Source organism: Anguilla rostrata, chromosome 10 (genome assembly GCF_018555375.3).
Source record: "Anguilla rostrata isolate EN2019 chromosome 10, ASM1855537v3, whole genome shotgun sequence".
NCBI classification, from domain to species: Eukaryota; Metazoa; Chordata; class Actinopteri; order Anguilliformes; family Anguillidae; genus Anguilla; species Anguilla rostrata.
The window spans coordinates 7,289,476-7,308,382 of NC_057942.1; the positions used below are offsets into that span (position 1 = coordinate 7,289,476).

Below are 18,907 nucleotides of genomic sequence, written 5' to 3' on the forward strand. Positions count from 1 at the left end.
GGGGTCAAATTCCCACAATGCTTTGCTGACAAGTGAGAGCCGTTACATTTCTCTGGCGGGGAGGGGTTTTGGGGGTGGCGTGTTTGGGTGGGGTGGGTCCCCTGTTGGGTGGGGCAGGTCCAGATTCGTCCCTTGCGCCTGACCTCCTATCCCCGCGTGCGGTTCATGACATTTAACTGACGCGTTTAGCCGAGGCGACTTACAGTAGGTGGATTTAGCACGGCGAGAAACTTCACCACAAGAGCTTGATAAATACGCCCGCCCCCCAGCCCCAATCCCCCCCGGTGTCAGCTTACCCTTTTTATTTGGGGTGTAGCTACCGCCGCAGTGTCCCGTGCCCAGCTAGCGGAGGTGGGGCCGAGGACAGGCCCCCGGCTTCTCTTTTTTTACCCATAATTCCAGTTGATTAGGAAGCCGCCTGAGCCGCCGCGCCCAAGCGCGGATTGGCATCAATAGGGCCTTTGTCAGGACCCTGGGCCGTTCGGTTGTCTCCTGTGTGCCAGTGGCATGCTTCGCTGGCAGGCTGCCATGGTGAGAGAGTCCAGCATCCCTGTGTTCCGTTTGACTTCCCTGTGCCCCCCACCAACCCCAAACCCCCCCCCCCCTAACCAAAGCCGCCTTGCTAACAGGATGGGGTTTAAAATTTTATTATTATTGACCTGTGATACAGAAGGGCGTGGTGGGGACCCTCGTGTTGTCTTGGGATTCCGTCCACAATGCCCCCCCTTCACCCGCGCTGGTGAAGGGGGCGGGGGGGGCCGGGGGGCCGGGGGTGGGGGGGGGGCAGCAACCGTTTGAGAAGACAGACGCAGAGGGAGATTGGGAGCCCCACAGTTCCAAAAGGCGAGTTTTTGCATGGGGATTAATTCTGTAAGAGTCCTCTAATGATTACTGGGGCACATTCTGACTTCCCCCCCCTCACCCGCCAAAACCCAGCCCTCCGGTGCCGCCCATCTGCCATGTTCACCGCCGCCGTCCAGGTGATTTAGGGTCACCATGATGGGCAGTGAGAATGCCATAAAAATCAAATCAAACCTCGTCTTCATCAAATAATCTTTTTTTTTTTTTTTTACAAAGCCACAGGAGAGCCAATTCTAAAATGCACTCACAAGGTGAGAGGATGTTTAAAAAAAAAAAAATAAAATCAGATGAGAGATGAGTGGATCAAAAAAATAAAGAGGTAATTCCAACGATGAAAAGGAAAGATAAAATTATTTAATTAAATTCCAACTACAAGGACAGGCTCGATAATGACACGGGTTTAAAAGCGCTAGGAGGGTACAAATGGAGCCACAGTGTCGGGAAACAAAAATCAAATATATGCAGAGGGGATGAGAGTCATTAAGAGGGCAAATCGAATCTCGCGTGCGACTGTCAGTTTAGTAATCAAGTTCATTAGTCCAGTTTGATCCAATCAAAGAATGCTGCTGTCCAGCAGATGTAAATTTCGGGGGGGGAAATTGGGAGTCTGAGCAGGCCGGTTAGAACCTTAGGTCGTAATTCACTGTGTGGCTCTGTGGAGCGTGATGCATGACGACAGCTCCGCCCAGCCCCCCTAAATCAAGGGGGTCCCAGGGAGCCACAGGTCTGCTGCTTTTAGCCAAGTTCAGATTTACGTTTTTTAGGCAGTTGGCGGACGCTCTTCTCCGGTGCGACTTGCGCAGATTCGTTTTTTTTTTTTTTTGAAACGCAGTCCCTTTTATACTGCTGGATATTTTTTTTTACCAAAGTAATTCAACATTGTGAGAGGTGTAAAAAAAAACAGCAGGTTGTGTAACCCCTCCATGACCAGAGTTGACGATCGCTGCCCTAAGTGAACCTTTTCGGTCGACAGCACTGGCGGTTCCCCCCCCCCCCCCCCCCCCCCCCCCCCAGGCTTCTGAAATTCCAGGTAGCTCAGCGGGGTCTTTAGTCACGCGTGTGAGCGCGGCGGCGCGTCGATTTAAAGCTACGCCACCCGCAGCTCCGGGAGCCGTGATTTACGACGGCGGTCCGGAATCCTTCAATCAATCGAAGCCGCGCGTCCCTCTCGCCTCGGCATCTGTTTCCGATCAGCGCCAGTCCGCGCACGCGGTACGCGTCCCGCCGCCGCCGTCCCCGCCGCCGCCGCCATGTCGATCCGGGCCGCGGGCGCAGGGGAGACGGAGCTGTGAAGTCGAACGATCGCAAAAAAGAAAAAGGAAAAAGAAAGGGGGAGAAAAAACTTTTAACGAGCTGAAAACTTTCCGTGCGCCGGGCGCGAGCGGGTTATATAAAGCCACCCCGCTCGAGAAGTAGGAATTCGCAGCGGAAGTGTTCGGTGCCGCAGCGCTGGGCCGTGATTGCGCTGCGATACGCGTTGGAATCGCCTTTCAGACGCTGGTGAAATCTGAACACGTTCCTTTTCTTCCCTCCTATTTTTCTGCGAGACACGCTGCTACGTAACTTTAAAAAAAGTACAACGAGCTATGAAGGAAGCCATTTTGAAAAAAAAAATGTGAAAACTTTGAGTGTGGGTCAGAATAGGTGTTTGTGTTTAAACTGACGCCGACCTGCTGGAATCTGGCTGCCGGGTTTAAGGGTCAAAGTTCGTTTTCGAACCAGGGGCCGCCGCGTTTTACAGTCCACAAAGAGAGCTGCGTCCTTCCTTCCTCTGATCCTGTAGAGCGCAGACTGGGTCACAGCAATGTGGCAGGAGCCTCACGCGGCCAATCACTGGCCACTTCACATCAGTGAAATGATGAAAGGGAGGGAAGGAGAGCGAGAGAGGAAGGGAGGGAGGGAGAGAGAGAGAAAGGGAGGGAGAGAGAGAGAGAGAAAGGGAGGGAGGGAGAGAGAGAGAAAGGGAGGGAGAGAGAGAGAGAGGGAGGGAGAGTGATAATTAGCAGAGGCCCACAGCCATTCCTGTTTGGCTGTTCTGCTTCCACTGACAGCTCCATTACTTCTGTCTTCCGCCTTTCAGCGGTGGGCGTCCGACAGCCAATCAGATGCAGCAAGGCTCTGACTGCGTGTGTCTCGTCTGTCAGGCCGGGCCTGGTTGCCGTAGCGCGATGTGTTTGGCATGGCAGCTGTTGGACGGAGATGAATTTGATTGTGGATCATGTGCTCGGGGCCCAGACATGATTCCCGCTTTCGTTGCAATTTTGTTCTTTTGTGTGTGTGTGTATGTATGTGTGTGTGTGTTAGAGAATGTTCCCTTGCCTTTAAAAAGAAAAGGTATCTCCTAGGTATCACTAATAAACTCTGAGCTTGTTTGATAGTCACTGTATTGGTAGAAAGCAGAGGTGAACTCCACCAATTACAGAGTCTGTTGGTGACAACCAGTGGAACAATGTCAGCAGTGATTGGTCGATGGTTTCAGGCTCCTGGCAAATACCCACGCTGAGGCAGAAAATATCCACCAATCACCATTGTTGTTGTTCTTCTGGTTGTCAACATACTCCTTGATTTATTTTTGTTTTATTTTTACTTTATGCAAGGTGATGTCATGACATGTCTTGGCCTTATGTTATTTTTCCTGGGTGGAGTCAGTCGCGTTTAAGAATTAAGAAACAGGAAGTTGGATGCTTAAAACTACAGATAGAATGTGTCATTTCCTGATCATCGCATTGCTCTTTCCCTTTTGATCCCACAAAGGAGGCCCCTTCTTGCTCTCCTGATCTGTGGGAAGAGTAAAGCTGGTGTCAAAACAACCAGCCACATGCTGTGAGGCTGACACATCTAGACTGTGGTGAAAGAGGTTCAGGAGTTTTTTAAAAAATTTGTTTATTTTTAAAAAATCAATCCACGATCTGCCTCAAGAAAAAAAACCGTCTCTGTCTCTGTTTTGTTTGCTCGCAAAGAGTTTTAGTGATGCAAAAGCCTTCAAAGCCAGCGCTTCATTGGTTCTGACAAATATGTGTGCTTTTCACATGTCAAAGGTGCTGACACCAACGTTGGTTGAATATTCGTGGCAAGTTCAAAACTATTTCACGCTTTCTTGTGTTTTTTTTTTTTTTTTTTAAAGATAGTGTCAGGTTTGGTGTTTTTGCAAGCAAGCTAGACCAGAATGAAGCTTTTGTGTGTATTATGTGTTTTTTTTTGTTTGTTTGTTTTTTAAAATTTTTTATTTTGACCTCCTGACCCGTGGGGCAGTACCTGGAGTCTTTAAGCGACCCGGGTTTAAAGCGTCTGTAAAGAAGTCTGCTGGTTCTGCCACTTCTGTCACCACTGGTGTCAAATGCCAGCAGCTGACTGTTAAATTAATGGGATTGTGGAAAGGTGTGTGTGTGTGTGTGTGTTTTCATGAATATAAATAATGAATCTTGGCAGTGGTTGCGAGGTTGTTGGCACTGACCCAGCTTTAGTAGGGAGTCGCTGAACATGTCACCCACCTCACAATTATCTTTCTCCCCCTCTGTGCCACGGCGTCTGTCTGAAAGGGTCTCCTCTTCCTCTTCCTCCCTGATCCACTCTTCACCCAGAATCCTCGGGGTATACACACAGACAGACTCGCAAACCCCAACCCAGACAGTTTGTGATCATTAATTTAAGGTCCCGCACATCCAATTCACCGCCCCTCATCTATTCGGTATTCTCAGACTCCCAGGGTGTCATAGGGTCGCGGACACGCGAGTTTCGAGGAACCCGCGATTGTCAGCGGGTACCCCCCCCCCAGGGGGGCTGGCTCCGGGATACGAGGCGAATCTTAAAACAGCCCTGTGAAATTCTGGTTTTGACGGTCACCTCTGGGGTCCTGTCAGCTGTCGGCTGAAACCCAGCCAGTCGCTGGCATATTCTGGACAGGCAACGCGGTTGGACACCTTCCAGGGGGCTGGACCACGGGGACTGGGGGGTTGAAACCGACAGCCGGTTGCCACGGCAGCGAAAAATCACTGCACCCTGACGGAGGCTGTGATTGGTGCCACAAGAACAGGGCTGTTCCTGGAGATGTTCCGTCCTGTGGGTTTTCACTCCAGCCCTAACAAAGCACATCTCATTCAACAGCTAGAGCAGGGCTGCCCAACCCTGTTCCTGGAAAAGTACCATCCTGTAGGTTTTCACTCCAGCCCTAACAAAGCACATCTCATTCAACAGCTAGAGCAGGGCTGCCCAACCCTGTTCCTGGAAAAGTACCAACCTGTAGGTTTTCACTCCAGCCCTAACAAAGCACACCGCGTTCAACCGCTAGAGCAGGGCTACCCAACCCTGTTCCTACCATCCTGTAGGTTTCCATTTCAACCGTAATTTGACATGCCTGATTCTACTAATTAGCAGCTCAATGAGATCTCTAGCTAAATGAGGAATGTTTTGTTAGGGTTGGAGTGAAATTCTACAGGATGGTAAATCTCCAGGAATAGGGTTGGGCAGCCCTGCAGTAGAGCATAATTGCTGAACTGAGAGGTTGCAGGTTCGATTATCAAGATGGGGCACTGCCATTGTGCCCTTGAGCAAGGTGCTTAATCTGAATTGCTTCAGTAAATTCCCATCTCCGTAAATGGATTGTACTTAAAGAAAATTGAACTTATGTACTAAAGCTGGACGATATACCACAACGATAATCATCAAATGCAACAGTGATCTTCGCATACCATATGGTGTATTACCTTTTTTTTGTCTTTTTCTTTTTAATTATACTTGAAACGTTAGTAAACAATCAAACTCAAGAGGCTGCATGAAGTGCTTCCGGAAACCTAGCCACTGTTATCGATTGGGTGTTGGTAAGACAGCCAATCGGCAGCAAGGTCATACAGCTTCCATGTGATCATGTGATGTGTTTTTGTCAATCACATGGAAGCTGCGGGGCCTTGCTGCTGATTGGCTGTCTTATGGTCACCCAATAGATAACAGTGAGGATGTTTTTTCGGAAGCATTTCACACGGCTTTTGAAGCGTGGTTGTGTACTTACCGCATCATGTATAGTTAAAGATAAAGAGATGAAAAGAAAGGCAATACACCACATGGTGGCAACGACCATTATTGCATTCGATAATTATCATCACGGTTCATTGCCCAGGCCTACTATGTACATTCCTATGGATCAGAGCATCTGCTAAAGGCATACATGCAGATGTATCGTATTTCTTAATTTTGTCGAACGGCAATGTCTTACCTTTGAGTAAAGATGATTCAGTGCCGCGTCAAGATAAATTGCGAAAAATGTGATAACTGTGCATAATTTTCCTAGAGTTTCACAGTTTCTTAGATGTCTGTTGTTTGTTTTTGCGGGGAAGGCAATTTAAGTTCATCTGTTGCATAATTAATAAGCCTTATTTAGTTTAGAGGCGCACTTTTCCAGGAAAACAAGCTTGAGGCTTCAAACGGGGCGCTCTACAGTTTGGGAACGGCATTCTCCCAAGTCCAGTCGAGAACTTTCTGGAAGAACTTTGAAATTAACTAGAAGGTCATTTGTTGTACGAGTTTGCTCCCACGTAGCCAACGATATTTTAACTGCTAGCGTGGCGCTTTATCTTCGGTTCTCTTCGCGACCTATTTTCACAGTGTTGAGTTACACAAGGAGACGAATTAAAGCAGCGACGGGCTCCCGGGTTGCAGAAAAGTTTGTTTGACTTTGATGCCGTAGGATAGCCGTGAAGCCCGGACGAAGGCCGTGCGACTGGGCTGTGCGCCAAGAGCTCGCGAACGACCGCTAACGCGAAAGCGAAACGATCGAAACGGTCCGCAAACGAGACGGCGGCGGATCGATCGGGGTCCCGCTCCCGCTTTGAAGGCCCCGGCAGGGGTCTGATCAATGACTTCTGAAAGGCGGACGGACGGACGGGGAGATACCGGCCCCTCTCCCGTTTCCGCGGATCAGCGTCCCGTTAGCCGCCGCCGCCGCCGCCGCCGCGCAAACTTCTCTCTAAATTACCACGCGGTATCACGACGAACTAAAAGGCCATGTTTACCCAGCGCTTTCCTGTCCCAGATTCGTGTCTGATTTTTTTTTTTTTGGTGGGTTTTTGTGGTTATTGACAGTTGTTTTTGGCTTCCTTCCTCATTCTGGTTGCGTGGGCGCAGTTGGCAGGTACCCTCTCGCTCAATCAGGGCCTCGGTTTTGTTTTTCGGACCACGTCCTGTCTTTCCCCTCTGAGGAGCGCCTCTCTCACACGCTCAGCGGAGTCGGGCGGGGGCTCCAGGAGATCGCTGTTTTTTTTTTGTGTTTTTTTCGCCATGCGATACAATCAGCAGTCGCTGCCCAGACATCCGTTTGACCGGATTAACTGCATTCAGACCTCAGCAGTTGTAACCTTTGGGCCGATTGCAATCTCTTAAGGCTTTGTGTTAAACTGCCTAAGAGATCTGTAGGCCCCAGCGGTGGCAGTTTATACCACAGTGGGACGCGGGAAGGAATATGGGTTTCTTTGAAACTGGGCCGACTGTGGGCCCTTGGTGGTGGTGGTGGTCACTCCAGTGCCACACCTGGACCCCCCTACCTGCAGGGTTCTTTGAAGGGCCAGGGGCCATTTCAGTTCCATCGATTCAGAAAATAGTTTGAAATTCAGTTCACAATTGGCAAATTACCCATAATGCACCGTTAGGATTTTTCCATGAACTGAATTTCAGTATGGCTGAACTGAAATGGCAATCGTTCTGTGCTCTGGTTGCTGACACGCTGAACTGCTTTTTTGTTGTAACTGAGTGAATGGAATTTCATTTCATTTCCCACATTGACTGAATTGAAATGAGATGAATCCCTTAACTCTCCTGATTGTTGGTTTTTTCCTCTGTGGCATTGCCTGGTTGTTGGTTCAAAGCCCTGACTCTCTCCCTCTCTCTCTCTCTGGCCCACAGGAGCAAAGTCCCAGTAACCAGACGTCTCTGGCCATGATGCAGGAGCCACAGGAGGTGGTGGAGGAGACGGTCACCATCGAGGAAGACCCGGGCACGCCCACTTCCCACGTCTCCGTGGTAACCTCAGACGATGGAACCACGCGTCGCACAGAAACCAAGGTAGAGGAACGGGCATCGACATAGCCTCTGCCGCACTTAGATTAAATCCAGCCTCGAGCACAATCTTGTGGGTGGGAGGGGGGGGGGGTTCTGTTTCCATGTGAGAAATGTCCACATTGGGGTCAATTTCATATTGGCCCAGTTGGAAAATTAATTAAAAATCAATTCATTAATTTACAAAGTGGCCAAAGGACATCCTGGGCGTTTCAGAAGTCATGAATCGAATTTCAGTTCGTTTCCACGACTGATTGACCCCCCCATCCCCGATGTTAAATGTTACAAGTGTGTGCCGATATAAAAGGTCAGATCACGGTTATCACTTAGCCGACCATGGCTCCTGCAGATGACATATTTAATTTTATCTGTACACGTATACGCTTTTTTATTCTGTCGGCACTTGTTCTTACAGCCCTCTCAAGTTAATTGGAAAAATCTAATGCTATCCACACACATACAAGCCTATTTAATTATAGATTTCCACTGTTCATTTCTGCTTCTTTTTTTCACAAAACTGCTTTAAGAACATTTCTGGTAGAGGGGATTTGACCCTAATTTCCTTTTTGTATCACGAGAAAAGATTGCATACCCTCGATACGTGTACACTGTGAGAGGTAACACAGGAAAGAACTGATCGATGCTAGCGCTCGAGGCTAGCGCTCTGTTCTGATTGGGAGTGTGAACACTGCTGGCAGTGAGGAACCTGGAAGACTGAGCAATGTCCTGGATCATCTGTAGACTGAAAGGAGTGAACCAGCCTGTACGACTACAGTGCACATCTTGAGTTTTGAGCTGAATGCTAAACCATTCTGTCCAAGACTCGAGATTATTATACAGCCCTGCGATGGACTGGCAAACTGTCCATCATTAATTTAAAAAAAAAAAATTGATTTTCCTAATATACCTATGAACATCTGTTCTAGTTATTAGTTTAGTTTCTTCAGTTCTAGAATGCGTGTATATATAAATCCTTTCTTTTTCTGAGTGATACGCTCTTGGGGGGAGGGGGGGAGTCTGAACTCATAAATAGCTCAATACAGATAAGAAATGGAGGCTGAGTACTGGAAAGGTGGGGGGACTTGGGGGTAGATGGAAACCTCAGAAGTTCAATTATAATGCTAAGTTTCCATTTCACTTTTCAGTTTGTGCAATTTGGGGCGTAGAAAGGTTCAGACATTAGTCCGTGGGATTTCAATTGGGTTCATCAGCACCACCTCATTCAAGGTGGTCCAGCGTGGAGGGCTGTAATTGGATGGGTAAGCCGCATGGTTTCCTAGGTGAGACCCCGCTGCTGTACTATTGAATGAACACAGTGTGAACACCTGAGATTACTTCAGTATATATCCAATTTTATAAATGAATAATGTATATGCCCTCTATGCAAGTCACCCGAGAGAAAAAAAGGAGTTTGCTAAGCATAAATGGATAAACGGGATAAACTTGAAAATGGGAGAGTAATTTTTTTGCTTTTTGAATACGATGTTTGAGTGTTTGCAAACTAGAAAGTTCGGCACGTGGGCGTCCTGCACGAGTCTTACTGTTCTGATAACGAGCCCCCAATCTTATCGTACACGGAAAACGTGAAAAGAATGGGAGCTCCTAATGGGTATGTCAGATTTCACGATTTCCCCTCAACCCCTCTCTTATAGAATGTGCCATTTAACCTCGTCTTGTTTAACCCCGTGTTCCCGGATTGCAGTTGTCGAAGTTATGAAACCTGAATAACACGTTGTTGTCCTCTGCTCTTTTATTTTACATTTAAGTGTTGCGGAATGGCCTGTTTTCCTCCTTGTTTTGTATTCGTGTGTTATTTATTGAATCCATTTTTTTTTATTTTACCCTGCTCTGTTTATCGTTTCTTGATAAGGATGTGTCAGCTAACGTAAAGGTGAGTGGAACTTTCTCTCGCTCCTCTCTTTTAACTCACCGCGCCATGCGTTTCCGTGTGTCCATTCCACTGCGAATGCGCTACACTCCGCGCCACGCCCCACATCCGCGCCACGGCCAGTGAATTTAAGCATTGCTGTCGGGATTCCACATTTCCGCCAAAAAAGATATTTCCCTGCGTTATTCCGGCAACCCGCGCCGTTTGTGGTGCTGGCGGAGTTATCGTTAATAGCCTACTCGTGCAGTCCTCACCGATTTCCCAGCTTTCCAGGTCTACATGGTAAAAAAGGAATGTTTGCTTTTTCAAAATAAATAAATAAAAATAATAATGTTTTTGCTCATGCAGATCATTTAGTCTGTGAAAAATCATGGTTATATGATTGCCACAAAAATGACTGAATCAGCTAATACATGTGCCTGATGCATTTTCTTTGCTTCTCAAAGTTGAGAAGGAGATGCGCATTTGCTAAACTTAACCTGGACCTGAAACATAAGACATGAAAAATCGCTCTATTTTTCATGTACGGTCCGAGCTCGCGTTGTGCCCAAAATGCAAGCGAGATCTGCAACAGACGGTTTTCCCTATGAGCCGTACGAACGCGGCACTCCGGCGGAACTCGCGGCGGTCTTACCCCCCGGGCACTGCTGAATAGAGCTGGCGTGACACGAAGCTCTCCGGCGGTAATGAAAATGCACATTTAATCTCTCTGTCGCGCTGCGGTGTATAAAGAAGAGGACATTCAGTCACAGAGCCCATTTACAACAAGGATTTTTAAAATAGGGAAAATGATACATAATCAAGGATCAGAATGAGGGCGTGATGCTTGCAGGACAGACGGGATAAAAGTAATTTTAAAAAGCGGGAGATTAATTTCGGTCTGTATTTGGAATAAAATTATGATGACCCTTTGGCTTAATTGATGGTGAACGTCTTATGCCGCGCATGACACACGAGTTCGTTTTTTAAAAAAGATTTTAATCTTGCTGTCCTATCATTTATGTATTGTTTTTGTGGAGAGTAACTATTAATTGGTAGTTTATTTTCTTCAAAACATGCTTAATGCGACTTCAGAAGGCGGAAGGATGGAGCGAGTGTGTTTTCCTTTCCGTTTCTCTCTGTCCTGCTGCTTATCGGATAACGTGACGCAAGGCTTTGATCATTTCCTGTTGCTGCTACCGTTGCAAAACAACTTAATAGCGGCCCTCGACTTATTCCGAGTGGCTGTTGTTTACATGTAATCTAGACGCTAAAGCTCTGAATCAGCCATTTAAGCGTTGTGTCTTTGTGCCCGGTAAAAAAAAAAAAGGAAGAAGCCCACCCCCTCCTCTCCAGAATCGAGCTTCATCTCCTTCATCTCCCAGTTCCGTTTGGGTGCACGTAAAAAGCGGTACATTCTAGCGAAAGGCAGCGTATTGATTTGAAGGGCCATTCTGCCTTGTATTGTGAATTTAAATGAATGAGGTTGGTTGGGGAATATCAATTGGAATTGAAAGGCCTTAATACGCTTTAATAAGTGTGGTGATCAGCCTGATTGCCTACCGAGGGCTCAAGAACAGGAAGAAGACCGGAGCCCTATTACAGGCCTCGAAGAACTGTAGCCTTGGAAACTAGCAGCTAGAGGGCGGAGCTTGGCAAGACATGAAAGGGCTTTTCTCTGTGCCTCAGGACCGTGCACTCCCATGCAATATAAGAAACGCTCCCGTTTGCTTTCGCTGGTTTTCCTCTGTCGTTCACCTGTTTCCCTGCCTGTCCTCCCGACCCATAGGTAACCAGGTTGGTCAAAACCGTAACCCGCCGCACCTACCTCCCGGCGGCCGCGCCCGAGCGGCAGGTGGAGTCGTCACCCGCCACGCCCACCCCGTCGGAGATAGACCCCGTAAATCCAACTCCCTGTGCCCCCCTCCCCCCCCCCTACCCCGCCTTGCCTGAGTGCCACGACCTCGCTAACGCACAGCTGGCATCCCCATAACACAGAAGCGCCGCAGAGATCGTGAAACTCTTACTGGGCCGTAAAAAAAGAAAAAAATAGCCTGGCCGCCACGCCCGCTCGCTCTCGCCCCCCTTTTAACGGTCTAACAGTTGCTGCGCCTGGCCCCGCGTTTGCCTCCCCACCACAGGCATCTCTCGTTATAGTCGTAGAGTTTGGCACCGAAGGTCTGGTTTCCTGAAACAGAACCACTGACGGGACGGACTGGCTGCCTGTTTTTGGGCTGCCTGCACCGGTTTCGGATAAAACCTGACGCTCCTCTTCCGTTTAAGGGCCGACTTCTGGAGCCTTTTCCCTTATCGGGATTGGCCTGATGATCAAAGCGCGTTTGAAACCACACGCGCACACACACACACACACACACACACACGCACACGCAGGGAGAAGGAATTTCCTGATGCAACAAGGTAGGCTGGTTGCGTGCAGGATCAACAGCTCAGGAAATTAGCCAGTAGCACGAGGGTCAGGTTATGATTCATGCCAAAAATGCGCCCCCCCCCACCCCACAACCTACCTTTCCTTCCTTAGATGGCATTCCAAGCGGTGTACAGGCAGCACCGGATTGTATGGTCAGAGAGAGAGAGAGAGAGACACACAAAGAGAAAGAGAGAGAGAGAGAGGTGCCAGGGAAGTCTGTACTGCATTATCGCTGTCATACCGAATATGAATCAAAGGCGGCGTTCAGGGCAGACTGATAACCCAGCCTGCCGTTATCTGGCCGTTTGGCTAAAGTTTGCTTCGTTAAGGCGGAACTTCTACCAATTTCACAGAAGCAACGGTCATTTCAACCTTCATGCCGAGAAAGGGAGAATTAATTCTCTCTCTCCTCACGCGTTGCTCAGTACCTACAGCTCGCTCGCCCCAGTCATGGTTAACGCTGACAGAAATGAAAAGCTGTCCTCAGGTGTGCCGAGTTTTGAATGAAAAGACTGAGCAAATTGACCTTTCGCATAGTTGGAGTGAACAGGATTCCCCCTCGTCTCCTGGGAGAGCCAGCCGAAGCTCGAACAGAAGTCCGACATCTGTGAAAACACTTCTGGAAGGGCTCTGCGATAATTCAACACATAATACATCCAACTACCTGGCTGCAATAAGAGCTAGTCTGCACCATGTATGATTACTAACAAACCTAAAACCCTTTCTGATAACTCAAGAACCTAAACTTACTCTTACCCCCCGGTAGGATGGTGTGAGCTTTAATTATTTTTCTAATCTATGAATGCCTTTTTAATCAAGTTTTTAATTGAGTAAAAATGTTGTCCCCCAGAGGTATTATTTATAAAAGTCACTGCCAGTGCTTTTTCCGATTCGTAAACATTTTTTATTTTTTTTTACCGTAGAATTTTTATCCTCACGGTATCATAGAAACCACCTCGCTTTTACGCGCTGTCGTCATGGTGATTCATGAAGGGGGGTGGGGGGTGGGGGGGGGGGGGTTTGGGGGAAACAGGTGGGGTGTTTACTGCCACCTCATCAAAGTGAGTGGATTTCACCTGGTGTGCTTTTAATGCAGTGCAGTGTGCCTTTCCTGTTCAGCTACTGCACAGGAATTCCTACACACAGACAGAAGACACTCTGGTTACAGTGTCTGCTGGTACAGTGCACCCTCAAATTTTTAATTTTCAGCGAAGTTGCTCTGAATTGAATGTGATTCAAAAAGAAGCCGTTACTCCGTACATAAGTTTCCCCAAATGTTTTAGGTGGTTCTTCTTACCGCGTCGTCTCTTAAAATATCGAGGTCTGCGGTGGAGAATTTCGGCTTCCTTGAACTCCCCCGCGATTATGCGAGTGTTGCAGGCCCATATCGAGCGGCAGCCGCTACATCATATTTAATCTACCGCTCGAAAGACGCCTTTGACATGTTGTCGGTGCCCCCCCCCCCCCCCCCCCCCAGACTTCTGTATTATGAATTATCCAGTCTTTACATGCTCGGCTCCTTTAGATGCTGTTACCTGCTCGTTAACGTCCCGCGAAGAGGACGGAAACATCTCGAGCTGACACCGTCGCCGTAATCATCCAAGACACAACTTTAATGAAACTTCTGTAGCATGACAAGACGAGACGAGATGCCAGTGGCAGTTTTTTTTTATTTTTTATGAATAACCCAAATTGTTTTTTTTTTTTGTTTGTTTTTCTGTTTTGTTACTTCATTAAAATCTTATTCGGTAAGATTTTTTTTTTTTCCGCTTGCACTCGCCGGAGAAGGAAGACCTCATTAAAATGAACAGACAGTAATGAAAACAAGACCTGAGCAAGACACCGTTATTGACTGAGGCAACTATCCTTTTTTTCCCCCCAGAGCCTCTAGTGGTAAGCCATCGCAACTGCGGGGGCTGCTCTGTCAGTGAGTTAATTAAGCTAGCGAGGGACGCAGCTCTTCTACCTGTTGGCGCCATCAAGTTCAACATGTAGAATTAGAATTTTTGGGCAAATTAGACAGCTTAGTTAATAAATAATGACTAAGCACTGTAAGGTCCTATCGTGCAGAAAGGAAATGTTTAAGTCTTCACAACACAAATGGAGACAAGGCCACTTGAGGCTTTCAATGCAACGAGGCTCGCGACAGACCAGAGGCAGCCGGGAAACTCGGGGTCTTTCTCTCGTGCCGTGATGAATTTTCATCAGCCTCATTAGTTTCTCAAGAGGAACTTCTGGATGCGGACAAAGTAGCCAATTACCGCCGAGGACGATTCAGCGGGTGGGAAATTGGGCTCTGTGTGCGTTGGGTATCGGGCCTGGGAAGTGTGACACCCCACCCTGCGACAGGCGGCCATTTTACTCCCGTGTCGTCCCACAGGGATCTGACGCTGATTTGTTGATGATGGGCAGGTCAGGAGAGGGTGTTCCAGTGACAGATATGGTGATGGCGTAACAACCCCTACATCCCAGTCTAGATCCGCTCCCTGAGCTGGAATTTCAGGGCAGAGTTCTGCTCTGTTTGACAAGCGAGTAAGGGGGGGGAGCCCCCACCCACACCCACACTCAAACGTACACACAAACACGCACACACACTGCCTCCGTGCTGCCGTGGCAACTGTTCCCCTCACGGTCGGCCGTGGTAATGGCCTGTTGGTCCGTCTCTTCCCCGAGGTGTGAATTCGGTCCTAAGTGTAGCCGTTGAGCGGTGAGCAGTCGCCGTGGTAATGAGCTGAGGGGGGGGGGTACGGCATCATTAAGCAGACTGGCACCTTCCTCCTGACAGCTTCTCAGCACGACGGGGAGAAAGACCGGGGGCTCGTTCGGAGAGAAAACCCGCCTTTAATCCGAACACCGCTCCCGCTCCTCTCCCGTTTTATTATTCTTTATGAGGGTATGAGAGTGTGGCCCTGCGTTTGGGTTCCTGTTTCATAGATCATGGCTGCCCCACTCATGCATGACTCGCGCCCGTGTTCGCTATCTTAAGGTTTGTGAATGTACGCTTTTCATACAGTGGAACAACAAAAAAAAACACAAAAAAGGCACGTTTTCCATGTTACCATTTCTTGGCGAATCACACTTTGGCCTGCTTGGTTGGGATTTGGCAGGGTTGGTTGGGGTTTTGCTTCTGTTTTGGTTGGGTTCTTGTTGGGCTTTGGTTCAGTTTTGGTTGTGTTTTGGTTGGGTTCTGGTTGAGTTTTGGTTGTTTTTGCTGCTTGTGGTATGTTCTGGTCTGGCCTGATCTGATCTGCAACAATTGCTTGCTTTTTTTGGCCTGTATTGGTTGTCATGGCTATCACGGTTCGCACAACTTGAAAACCACCCGTTTTCTCTCTCTGACCTCCCCTGTTCTTCCTGCCCCCCCCTCCTCCCTCCCCCCCAACGCAGGTCACCAAGATGGTGAAGACGGTGACCACGCGAACGGTTCGGCAGGTGCCCCTGGGGCCCGACGGCCTGCCCCTGCCCGACGGCTCCTCCCCCATGGGCAGCTACACGGACTCCATCGACCGCCGCTACCTGAAGAACGGCGACCGCTACATCACCCCGCAGGCCACCTCCACCCTCGGCCGCTCCTTCAACAACTCCTACGGCGGCGGCGGAGGCGTCGACTCCTCCTACGGGGACACGCCCGAGGGCCAGTACCGCCACTACGGCGGCGTCGGCGGCGTCGGCGTCCACGACGGCTACGGCGACATGACCGACAACTACGGCAGCCTGTCGCGCGGCGTGGGCTACCGGCCACGCTACCCCTACATGCCCGCCAACAGCTACCGGCCGGAGAACAGCTACACGCTGCCCGCCATCCGCAAGGACGACTACGGGCACGTGGCGCAGCCGCAGGTGGGCGTGCTGGGCGGCGTGGACCTCAACCGCTCGCAGCCCGAGCGCTTCCAGCCCGAGCCCTACGGCCTGGAGGACGACCGGCGCAGCCTAGGGCCCGAGGACGAGGAGCCCTACGACCTGGAGCCGGACTACTCCACCGCCAACCGCCGCGTCCTGGCCGCCGCCGACCGGGGCAGGCCCCTGCGCGAGCCAATCAGAGACGTCCCCCGAGTCAGGTGAGCGCTTGCCCCTGGTTTTTTTTTTTTCTCTGGCTAATTCTCTGGCTAATTCTTTGGGTAGTTCTGCTTCTTATCCTTCGTTGAAGTCTTTGTCTAATTCTCTGGCTAATTCTCCGGCTAATTCTCTCCATTGTTTTTGTGTTTAATGCTCATTCTTTTCACACTGTTTTGTAAGACCATAAGTAGCTTTATCACATTTAGCGGGGTCAGGGCACATTTTTCACTTTTTCCCAGATTTGCTCGGTCGGGTGTTTTATCGTAGGTTTTTGCCGACCTCTCCGACGCACTCGTGTCATCTGTTTAGGAAGCACAGACAATGGAAGCTGCATCGTTTATAGATCTCATCCTCACGCTCTCCTGAGATGCTGTGTATTTATAGCGCACGTTTGGGCGGTAGAAAGTGACGGGGCAGCATGTCCGGCGACGGAAGGGTAAAAGGAGAGAGGGAGGAGGGGCGCATTGGGGCGCAGTGGGGCGTTTTAAATGCGGGCGACATGCGAACATGTGTCGCTGTCAGGGGGGGGGGGATAAAAAAAGACACGCTTTTGAGGTTCCCTTTTCCTCGCCAAGTTCCAGAGGCCGTCCCCCTGAGCGACCCCCCCCCTCCCGCCCCCCCCACAAAGGGAGGGCCCTCGCCCCCGACACGCGGCCCGCCATCTGCCCGCCGACGACCCGCCAAAAAAAAACGCCTGGCGGAGGAGGGAGAAGCGGCCGTCCGCTGTCCAGTCAGCTGCCATCCTTTCTTCTCCTTCGCTGTCTTTTATTTTTTTGTTCCTTTTTTTGTTGTTTTCTTTATATTCAACACCACGACTGTAGCCCTTGTTAACATTTGGCCTTGAATATGCAGCAGGCGGGGGAAAAAAATAAAAATAAAAAGAAGTGTCGCAGAAGTGCGTAATTGGGGCAGACGTTTTTTTTCTCCTGTGAAGCACAGCGTTAGCGAGCTTTAAAGGGCTTTTCACTCTGACCGCTGAGCTGTGACGGACGGATTTATTGAAGTTTTCTGTACTTCTTATGAACCGAGCGAGAGAGAAAGAGAGAGGGAGAGAGGCGTTGGTATTCAGCTGGAGGAGGGCCACGGCGTGAAGGTGACTCGGACAGAATGTAGATTTTGGGGAGGAGGGGGAGCTGTCAGAGGCGGCCATTTTTTCCTGTGATTTTCCCGCTCTTTTTCAAAAAAGACTCGGGAGTTGTGGCGGGGGATTAAGAGCTCTCTGCCGACAGAGCGGGGTTTGGAAACGACCTCCACGTCGTCTGTTAGGCGAGTCTCACACTATGAGCCGTGCGCTTTCATCCGAGCGTGATTCGGTAGGTCTGATCAAATGCATTCGCATAACGCGTTTTTGCACGTAATTCGTCTCGGTTTTCTTTAAAGCCGACCCCCCCAGGCCTAAAACCCCCCGCAACTACACACAGAGGGTGATGGAGGCGTGGAGAACCTCGCTGTGTGGGGGAAAATTTTGGGAGAAACCAAATTCAATAGTGGGGGCGCCCAGTGCTTGGTTTGTGGGTTCATGGAGACCAACACAATTAGGTCAACGTCATTGTCTTGAGTGAAACTGATCAGTTTCAGAACTGGTGGAGGAGTCTCGTCACCCATCAGGTGATCACGCACCGGTCACACAAATTTCCCGTCCTCACGGACACTAAAATAGTCTTCCCCCCCCATTTCTACGGGGGCTTGTACGTGGGGTGCTGGGGGGGGGGCTTGGGGTCGGGGGGGTCGGTTTATCGTACCAAGACAGCGTGAAGTGCACCCCACATCTCAATCTGAATGTCAAAGCAGTAAAAATAATATGCGCTCTTCCTACAAGAAACGCGTCAGCCAATCACAGCTGTGCTATCACCTTGGCGCAGATGAGGCTGGTGTCACACGGGACGGGATGGCGCGGATTAGCGCCGTGGCAACGGCTGCCTTTAATCAAGGCTGGGGTTCGGCGGGCAGACGCACGGCCTGCTGGGAGTGAGTCACCGCAAGTGTGGAAAGGAGAGGGAGAGAGAGGGGCTGAGCTTCGCTGAGTCACGCGGGCTACATATACACACACACCACACACACCACACTGCATACACACACACATCACACATCACACATACATATACACACACACCACACATCACACACACATCACACACACTGCATACACACACATCACACACACCACACATACATATACACACACACCACACATCACACATCACACACACATCACACACACTGCATACACACACATCACACACACACCACACACACACACACACACACCACACACATCACACATCACACACACATCACACACACTGCATACACACACATCACACACATCACACACACATCACACACACTGCATACACACACATCACACACACCACACACACACACACACATCACACATCACACACACTGCACACACACACACCACACATCACACTCACACACCATCACACACACTGCATACACACACATCACACACCACACATACTATACCACACCACAACAACAGAGCCGTGGTGGCTTTCCGACACACCACAAACACACCACCACTCCCACACCACACACACACACACACACACACACACTTCTCTACACACACACACACACACCACACAACACACACACACACACACAACACACACACACACACACAC

At 49.5% G+C, this 18,907-nt stretch overlaps 1 protein-coding gene across 13 annotated transcripts in view; it reads left to right on the forward strand.

Moving 5' to 3' along the window:
* The window catches only part of arvcfb (ARVCF delta catenin family member b), a 206,854-nt gene that overhangs the window by 129,069 nt on the left and 58,878 nt on the right, over positions 1–18,907 (forward strand). For 11 of the 13 annotated variants that reach the window (XM_064353729.1, XM_064353735.1, XM_064353734.1 and 8 more), the window contains 3 exons: positions 7,753–7,911; positions 9,776–9,796; positions 15,588–16,258. In XM_064353729.1, the coding sequence (XP_064209799.1) occupies positions 7,753–7,911; positions 9,776–9,796; positions 15,588–16,258 (851 nt within the window). The remainder of the gene's footprint in view (positions 1–7,752; positions 7,912–9,775; positions 9,797–15,587; positions 16,259–18,907) is intronic. The other 2 variants (XM_064353732.1, XM_064353733.1) reach the window with 1 other exon arrangement.